At 36.5% G+C, this 9,715-nt stretch overlaps 1 protein-coding gene across 4 annotated transcripts; it reads right to left on the bottom strand.

The window, feature by feature from the left end:
- Positions 1-4,008: 4,008 nt before the first annotated feature.
- LOC148038979 (LIM domain-containing protein WLIM2a-like) lies at positions 4,009-7,481 on the bottom strand. Of its 4 annotated transcripts, none has more exons than XM_087675518.1 (5): positions 7,305-7,481; positions 7,056-7,152; positions 4,875-4,921; positions 4,695-4,790; positions 4,009-4,341 (listed from the first exon to the last, which is right to left on the bottom strand). In XM_087675518.1, exons 1-5 carry the CDS (start codon positions 7,446-7,448, stop codon positions 4,144-4,146), a joined length of 582 nt encoding a protein of 193 aa, XP_087531644.1. In that variant the 5' UTR covers positions 7,449-7,481; the 3' UTR covers positions 4,009-4,143. The 4 variants fall into 4 exon arrangements, with proteins under 4 accessions (XP_087531644.1, XP_087531646.1, XP_087531645.1 ...); XM_087675520.1 differs by having other exon boundaries at positions 4,009-4,256; XM_087675519.1 differs by having other exon boundaries at positions 4,695-4,784.
- Positions 7,482-9,715: the final 2,234 nt, after the last annotated feature.

Below are 9,715 nucleotides of genomic sequence, written 5' to 3'. Positions count from 1 at the left end.
AACAAAAATCAAGGTATGCAAACATACACAGATGGAGATGATGATGCAACCCTCATTTCGCAGTAGATGAAGGTAACTCTTTTGACCATGATTCAATAAACCAAAGCACAACTATTGCAGGAGTTGTTGAAGCTCATGCTACCCATGATACTCATAATCAAGGAGAGCAATCATGTTGCCCATGAACAACAATTAGGGAGAGCAATTATGTTGGATATGATTATGTTAATCATGCTACCTATATTGGCCATGAACTATGGAATATACAAGTGCAAGTTTGATGAATATATTGAAAATTATGGTGTTGCCTATGCTACCTAATAATTACAGATATAGGGTGCAAATTTGTAGGTGATGTTGTTGCTTTTGATGCTACCTATGATGCACATGATCATCAAGAGATGGAGGTGCAAACTGAGTAGGAGGTGACAATGGCTTTGTTGCCCCACAACTAGCAATCAATGGGGTGCAAATTGTTACAATAACTTAACTAAGATTCAGTATGAGATGGAGATTTGATGGATTGAGGGAGCTCAACTACTAATTGCAAGGCATCAAATCTTGAAATGGTTATTCTCTCATATACTTAGTCTTAATTTTATTAAGTCTCATAGGGACAAGAACAACATACTAAGATTTAGTCTAAGGCAAATATATGATGGATTGATGCAACTTAACTACCATTTGAAAGGCATCAAATCTTGAAATGGTTGTTCTCCCATACATGTATTCTTGATATTATTAACTCTCAAAGTGGAGGAGAAATGTTTATAGTTGATGGGATTGGTAATTTCAGTGTAGAATGGCATATGAATGTTAACTTAAAGACTATCAAATCTATGCTTGGAAATATTTTAGCTATCTAATTATCCTAACATGTTTATATTTGATATACAAAGATAGCTTTCTTAATTATCATTAAACAATGGTCCCTTTTATATAATTTATTGCCACATATACAAAGATAATGTCAAACAATCATTTGAAAGCACTTGTGAACATTATATTTTTATCATGCACCTTCTCTAAGATGCAATGCCAACCAAGCATTCCATCCCTTGATTCGTATCTTGTGTCCAAATCTGACACACACAATCCACCAATCTGCCCTTATCTAGCATTTGAGCTTTCTAAGAAGTCCATCTTGGGCTCATAGGGGTTAGGCCAATCCTCAATAGACCTAAGGGATTTACGACTAGAGCCCCCTGGTACTTGTGTTGCCTCTTGGCCTAACATCCTCCCTATAGAGAGACCCCTCACATCAGAGGCCACTCATAGCCTCCAACGTAGTCATATCAACCCCTTGGTGAAGGGCTTCCACCACTAACCTTAGGGAAGGTTTAGTACATAACTATAAATCTGCCCATGAGGGCACAAGAGATTTATACAAGTACACAACCAAGGCAATCATCCTATCATTTACAACTAGTAAAACCTCCTTTTTCATAACATCAATCCAACAATCACTTTGAATATTCCAAAAAAATCTACCTTTTCTCAAAATACAACTTCATCAACCCAAAAAAATGTCCTTCAGATACTTTGCAAAAGAAGGTACAATTCCACAATAACTTATTTCCTCTTAGAGTGTGGTCATAAAGTGATACATGCCATTCTCCCAATACTTAAGCCACATGTTAAAATAACATATATCTAGTCTTTTCTTTACATTGCAAGCTATTTCCCTAAATGACTCTAGAACTTTACCATGCATAGTCTTCGCATTGCATGGCAGATTGTTTCATAGCTCTAGTCGGCTTCATGGCAAGTAGTTTGGATCTTGATGATGAATCAAAATGATGGCTCGATCAGTCTTCTCACAATGATGATGTTACTGATGGATGAGAATAAATGACGATTGGTTATTGCATTATTTAAAAGAAAAACCTCTACAGCGTGAACTCATGCGCTAGTGGCCATATTATACCCTTCTTTTCCCATTTCTTTCCCATTTTGTTGCATGAAGGCTTGAGCTTGGAGTAGGTTCAAGAGCATGAATCAAAGGCTTGGAGGAAGGAGGTGGTAGTAGGATTGTGAGAGCAACCTTGATGGTTTGGAGATGAGTCTAATACAATCTTGGAACCATCGGTTTGCTTCTGCATGCTTGTGAGAGAAAGCTTGATGGTTTGGAGAGGAGAGACCAGTGACTAGCTTAGGACTAGTCCACCAAGGTAGTTGAGCTCTAGAAAGAATAAGAGTTCCACTCATGTCCTAATGATGAGTGCATACAAGCCTTGACAACCTTGACAAGTATATTTAATTTCCTAGGATGGAGAAATTTGTTCAAATTATTTGGTGACATATATGAATAATCTATCAAAGAATGTGTTTCAAATAATCATAAAAATAGTTCTCATAGTTCATTTGAATGGAGAACGGTATCCCATTGTTTTTCCATTCAATAATGCTTGTTTATTCTTTATTGAATAGGTCAATGAAAAAATTTAAGTGAGATACATCTATCTTGCTTATACTAATGAATTAAAATCAATGGTTTGCTTTATTTTAGTTCTATCAATAACTTAAAAGTTACAATTATAATCAATACTTTACCATAGCTTTGGGTATGGGCTATAAGGAAACTATTGATTACAAGTTAGAATGTTACTCAATGCTTTATTATATCTTTGTAAATGTGCTATGTGTGAACTATTGATATAGAGGTTATAGCTTTGTATAGGAGTTATATGTAATTGATGGTTTAGGCTTATAAAAGAAGGCCAAGCTGATTTCTCTAGGTAAGATGGCCTTTAACAAGCACTTCTTTGACATATCTACTTGGAACAATCAACAACAATGACTTTAGTTCAATTATCAACAAAGGTAAGGCTAATTGTTCTAGTTAAATATGTCATAAATTTGAAGAATTACTAACAAAACTAATGTTAATTTTCTATTTAAATATATCATACATTTGAATGATAAAGTATTCTAACTTTTTGACCATTTTGAGGATGAGGATATGATCTTAAGTCACTAAAACTTTAATGACCCAACACTACTTTTTAGTTTAGGCAAAAACATATTGTATACATGCACATGATAGAAAAGGGGTAAAAACATATTACCAACTGCTTAATTATTGTACACTCTCATTCACCTAGAAAATGGATTCATATGAAAATGCTCACCAATGCTAACAAAACATATAAAATTACTTAAATTCTTGAATTTAGAGTATATATTTATTTTCTTAGAGAATTTCAATGTAATAATGCAATTTAGTTTTCACATGCATGGAGTGGGAGTAGAATGGTAGAGAGGGATAGAAATAGATATGGACATTTTAGATTAAAGGTTGGAAAACCATAGATTCAATGATAGCTCTCAAAAGATTAGGAGATCCACATTGTCCCTATGTTGACTTTTGCCCAAGGGTATTATGTTTTACTTACATTACTAAGAGAAGTATGGAAAGAAGACATCCACTTATACTCTAATATTTTCCATATATTCAAAGTATGCAATGAAATATATGGTTAGTAGTTCTTTGAAAAACTCCTATGAATGAACCAAAACATTGTCCATTATAACCTATCTTGCTTCAAACTAGGATGAAATATGTTTTCTAGTCACACTAAGTAGAATACTAATTTCTCCCTTAGGTGATGCCACTTACAATTTATGGGTGCCTAAGATGTGAGTACTGAAATACTCAAAGGCTTGTGACTATCAAAGTGCTATTCACATAATCCTATTTAGTATTCTGCTCTCTAACTATCGAGAAAGCAAAAACTTGAAAGAGATGGGAGAATCAATGAAGTGACTATTTCCACTCATCTACCTCACTCTAAAGGTTCTAATGAGCTGTTGGCTTGTTGGAGGTTTCTCGCAATGATGGAATACCAAGCTCCATGCCTATCTTTCCCACTCTATAATTGTAGGTTGAACATTCTTCTCATACACTCAAACTCACTCATTTTCATGCAAAAGTTGAGGCTATAGTAAGACTTTTGATGCTATAATGAGACTTGTCAAAAGGGCACTTGATAATACAAAGAAAAGGGAATTCAAGAATATTTAACAAGGTTGTGGTTACATATCAAGTATGAAATCCTTATAGGCTTTTGAGTTTCTTCAATAAAAAGAATGTAAACATTGTAGGAAGAAAATGTGGCCCATAATTAAAGACATTTTAAATATCTATAAATATGTTATTGGCTTTCTAGAAGGTATTTTCTCGAGTTGTCTATAGTCACCCTTCTCTTTGAACAATTGAGAAAAGTGGTGCTTGCAATATAATCTTCCTTGAAGAGCTGCATAATTTGATGTGTTAATGAAGCATCCCCCATGTATGCATCTAAAACATGTCTTATGGTAGAGCAAGCCTTCCACACTTACCTGTGCCAAACAAAGCATAAAGTATGAGCTTACCAAGGTTTGATAGAGAATTCCCTCTACAATGAATTCAAAAAAACATGAACAAATGACAAAATTAAAGTACATGGCAAATGCCTAATAGTCTGATTAGAAAATTCATGGAGAATTCACATTTTTAACCTATTTATTTTTTCATTGATTCTAGTTTGAATACATAAATTTCATATGAAAGGGGAGGGTGTATATATGTTCATTTCTAAGCTCTTAGAGAGAGAGAGAGAGAGAGAGAGAGAGAGAGAGAGAGAGAGAGAGAGAGAGAGAGAGAGAGAGAGAGAGAGAGAGAGAGAGAGAGAGAGAGAGAGAGAGAGAGAGACCTTGTCCAAGGGGTAGACTTTTTGGCCACATGAGATGCAAATGTCTTGAGTACCATACAAGCAAGACAATACTTTTTTGAGAGCTTTGGGCTGAAACTTCAGGCCATTGAAATGTTAGATCCACTAATGTTATAATGCTAGACATAATGCATACTAACACACAGCAAGAAATAATGATACCATTTGGGTGTTGGTGTCCATCTTGGGTTGTGCAAGGTTGACACATCCTGTCCATCCATAAAAATGAAACCATTACTTTATTAGCTATAAGCAATAAGCATTTGGGGTTTTTAATGCAAGAATACTCTTCTGATATAAACTTGTTCATGTGTCCTAGTAAAGCTTGACGAGAAAATATGCTTTTACTTCTTATAAATATTTGTTTATAGTACTAATGGAATGAATAAGTAGAAAGAAACTCAAAAGAGGAGACTTTGTGAAAAGGCTACATTGGAATAGCTTATGTCTCCTTTGACAAACCTCTCAACTTACATAAGTGTGTCATGCAAAATTATTAAGGATGTCTCCTTATCCTTGTCTACTTTGGTGTGGCTATTCCTTGTTTATAAATCATGTGTTATGGAGTGTCCATGTTACCTTCATCAACTCTTGTGAGGGCTCTACCAAAGCTTAGAACTCTACTATTAAGTAGACTCAATATCAGTTTTTGAGTGAGGTTAAGACCAAGGCCATTCATTAGAAGGAATAGGTGGATTGGCAAATATTCCATGTGTATCCAATTTGAGATTAGAATCATAAATTAGAGCTCAAAAGAGAAGAAGAAATTGGGGCCATCAAAACATGTCTTTCCAAGAGAACTTGGTTGGTTGATTTAAGTGGACAATTAATGTGCTTAACGGTCAAAAAATTAAAAAAATCACCCCTCCTTGTTTCAAGCTCAACATAATCGACTTGCAAGTTGATATCCCAAGCTTTTTAGCCTTCCTCCTATTTAAACAGGCCAAAATACACTTTCTATAACCAAGATTGCTAGATGAAGAAAAATAGTGATCCACTCTTCTTCTATTGCCATACCCACTAAGCATGAGGAGCTGAGTGTCAATATCAAGTCATAAAATTTTCAAATCCCTAACATGAATCTCACATGGATGGTCCACCAAATGATTTTTATGAAGCTTTCAAACAAACCGTAATCTCTTCTTTGTTGAAAGTGTGGAAAGAGTCTATGATTCATGGTGTGTTCCTTCAAAATATTAATGAAGGGGTGATTAACTGCATACATAAGGTAGATGACAAGTTAGGGCCTAATACTTGGAGCCCCATGTCTTGTTAAGACTCTTTGAATATAACAAATGTTAGGATACTAGACTCTAGCATGCTCCTTTGGAGGCTATTGGGCATGCTTATTAAGACACCGGGTAGGCCAAGAAAAGCCTCACAATGATACCACTCTCAAATTATTTTAAGGTTGCCACAATGAGTTTCATTGAAAGGCTCATATAAAAATCCTAATTAGGTGTCTCATTTTTTACTATTATAATAGGATTGTAATTTTAATAAGGTATTCAATTAGCTTACGATGCCGATGGGCTTCACTGTTTCTTAAAATCAAAATTGGTAGAGCAGATTATGGTTACGTTGAGAAGAAAACATAGATCAATGGCAAAGTATTTCCATTTAACCTATTGATTAAGGTAGTTATTCTCAAGCATATTGTTATTTGCTATTGGCTACTATTTTTCTTATTTTGTAGTAAAAGCTTAGGGCATTCGGTTTTCACATCACGCATGCATTGTTAAAATAGTAGAGCATTCGATTTTCACATCACACATGCATTGTTAAAATAGTAGAGCCTGTAGGATAGACGTTGCATATTAGGACTAATTTAGTATACTATTGAGCTAATTATTTAGAAGCTTTAGAATAAAAATTGTATAATATCCATAGATACAGTTCATTTGTATATATGAACTTTACAATTTACAAAATGGCCACTAAAATGGGGTATAGTCACAAGAAATTTTAGATAGATTTTCACTCTAATTCCCACATTGTGAATTACAACAACACTATGACTCCTGAGCTTTTGTGACGGCTAGGGACCACATGCTAAGGTAGGTGTGGCTAGGGATGGGGGCCTATTGGTTTGGAGTAGGGGAGAGAGCCCCTTTCTCCAATTGCACCTAGCTACTTATGCAATGCCTCCTAACTTCTAAGCAAAAGGGAAAGACACGTGCGCCTAGCTTATAGGTATGCAGTGCCTCTTGAGTAGAAGCTTATGATGGTGAGCATTGGAGTGAAAACAAAGGTTAAAGAGCCCCTCATCTGGCCACATGGGAGAGTGTGAAAGACTTCTTGTGAACGAGGCATGCAAAGACACAGCAAATAGAATTGACTTACCGAACCCTAATTTATCGAAGTTGCCGGTGAGCTTGAAGAGCTGCTCGAGGTGGGGTTTACAGAAGGGCACGCCTGCCAGCGACGAGTACTCGCCCAGCTGCGAGGAACGCACGCGCAAGACACCAAAGACAGTACATCCGAGCAATGGCGACTTATTACTAACAAGCGATGATAATCACTCATCCTGGATAATGCTTGAATCAAGAGTAGTGCAGTATATGGGGGATTGGAAGGAATTCATATTATTACTTGGAGGATTCTGTTGCAGTGGTGGCAGCGGAAGCAAGGCTTGTGGTATGCCACCCCATCAGCGCTCAGCTCATCCACTGGATATACAGTCTTGTGGCAGGCAGCACACTTCTCTTGTGTGCCACTGAACAACAAAGGAGCCATGGCTGCAGACACAGAGAGAGAGAGAGAGAGAGATGCCACCCTCCCTCCGGCTCGTCACCTTACCTTATAAAAGGCGGCCTCTTTCGGCTTTCACCCCCCACGGCATCTTCCCCAAAGCGAAAGGCTTGCATGCTTTTCCTTTAGGATTTCCTTTAGGTTTTAACCAAGTTTTCTTGTGCACCATGAAACATGAGTAACTCTACCACATAGCTAAAGTCGTCCACCTCCAAAAGAGAAAAACCCCATCAAAGGGAAACTTGGTCGTCTTATACCTAGTCTTAAAGAGCTACAAAGCATGTAATCATCTTTGAATATCCAAATGCCTTATGTTCCCTTTTGTGTATCCATGTACATAATCTCCCTTTGAATCACCAAAATTGGCACAAGGAATCACACGATCTTGAAAGATTATAGATATTATTTTTGACATGTCTAAGCATCTCTAAAGTACGTGAAAGGTTAGACATATAGGCAAGCACATCTCCATATGCATTCAATGAAATATCTTACTTTTTTATTTTCTTGACAAATGATATGTAAGAGCCCTACCCTGCTGCCTAAGGTCATTCACTTACCTTTGCAAAAGGGACTGTGACTTAAGGATTATGCACCCACACACAAGTCACGACCTCCTTGGATTGTGCTCTTCAACTCACCATTGCAAGTGAGCAAATGATTAATAAAACTGCACACATGTGTGTGCATGCGTTGTCGTGCCACTACGCGAACACAATGTGAAAAACCCTGAAGTGCATCCTCAAACTTTCTTATTAATCTAACAAGTCAATGCCATATTAGTCATTAGTGTTAGTGTCCATAGTACGGATGGTTCAAAAATATAGGATATTTTGATAATTTTAGCATATGTTTGATATTTTAGAATTATTTCTTATAAATATCCTAAAAAGGTGTAGTAACTTCTAGAATAGAATGACATGCAGAACGCAAGTGGCTTTTCAACCAGTTTGGGAAAGCTCATTAAAAAAGGACTTCCGAATTCGCGCAGTGCGTGATCACAATTTTCAGGTAGCAAACAGCACCTCGAATGATGGGAAGAAGAAGAAAGAGAGATCCAGGAGACTTCTAAGAAGGTGTCCTGAGGTTTTAACCCCCCATTTTGGAGCCAATGGAACCTTTAGATTTTCGGTTTGAGCAGTAGAGAAGAAGCTAGTATTTGGTACATGTTTTTAATCTACCAAGGAGCTCTAGGAGATCTAATGCTTGGAGATTGTTTCTAAGCAGTCACATACAAGGATTTTGTTCATCTTCTCAGGTTTTATCAATATATAGTACTTTGAATCATTGATCTTTGTCTTTATATTATGTAAAGGCTTTGACATATTTAAAACCCTTGCCTATTCTTTTTCTTCTGTTCTATCTCCTATTCTCTACTTCATTCTCTCTTAGATTCCCGGTAGATATGACCTTTCAACTAAAACCCATTCGACAGTGTGTGTGCACACGCACACACACAAAGCTATGAGTGCCTCATTTGATGAACTTTGGTGCATCATGTAATGGTGTTGTTGTACTGATGTAAAACATGAAATCAAACAAGGATTCAAAACTTGGAGAATCAACTAGTAGCAAAGAAGTTTACTAAAGGAGAGACAAGTGAAGCATTCATCACTCAAATCAAGAATATGTGTAACCAGATGGCTAGCACTAGGATATAAAGGAATACAAGGAGCTAATAGGTCAGATGTACCTTTAGATTTGTCCACCAAATTTTGATGGACTAGCAATTGACCTAAATACTTAGGTGAGACCCCAAGCTTTGACATTTGAGGAATTTTATGCACTACTAATGGAAGAGGAGTCGCAACTTAAAGCTCGAGAAGGTAGCAATAGTGGAGATATTGCATTCTCTACCAATGCAAAAGGTAAAGACGGTTCCTCTACCAACAATGACAAAAGAAAAAAGGATGGTAAAAAAAAGTTTCAAGAATAGTGTTCCTATTGCAAGAAGAAAAGACATGCAATTGCAGATTGTCGTGTCAAGAAGGTAGATGAAAAGAATCGCACCATGAAGACTCAAGGGAAGGAGATAGCCAATATGACTATAGAGTTATTCATAGCGACCATTGAGAAAGTGTGTTTCTCAATCAACATAAGAAATATCTACCACTGGCTCATGGATGTTGGATAGTGGCACCTCTCGAAACAAGAAAGGTCTATATAGTTCTATAAGGTCTTTATAAGAATCCATGACTATGACAATTGGGAATGATACAAAATGCCTTGTTAAGGGCGTAGGTACTATTTTC

Source organism: Lygodium microphyllum, chromosome 3 (genome assembly GCF_053477565.2).
Source record: "Lygodium microphyllum isolate KBCC chromosome 3, Lygodium_microphyllum_v1.1.10, whole genome shotgun sequence".
Taxonomy (NCBI): Eukaryota; Viridiplantae; Streptophyta; class Polypodiopsida; order Schizaeales; family Lygodiaceae; genus Lygodium; species Lygodium microphyllum.
Note: the sequence above shows the minus strand (reverse complement) of the source record. Positions and strands in the feature narration are given on the sequence as shown.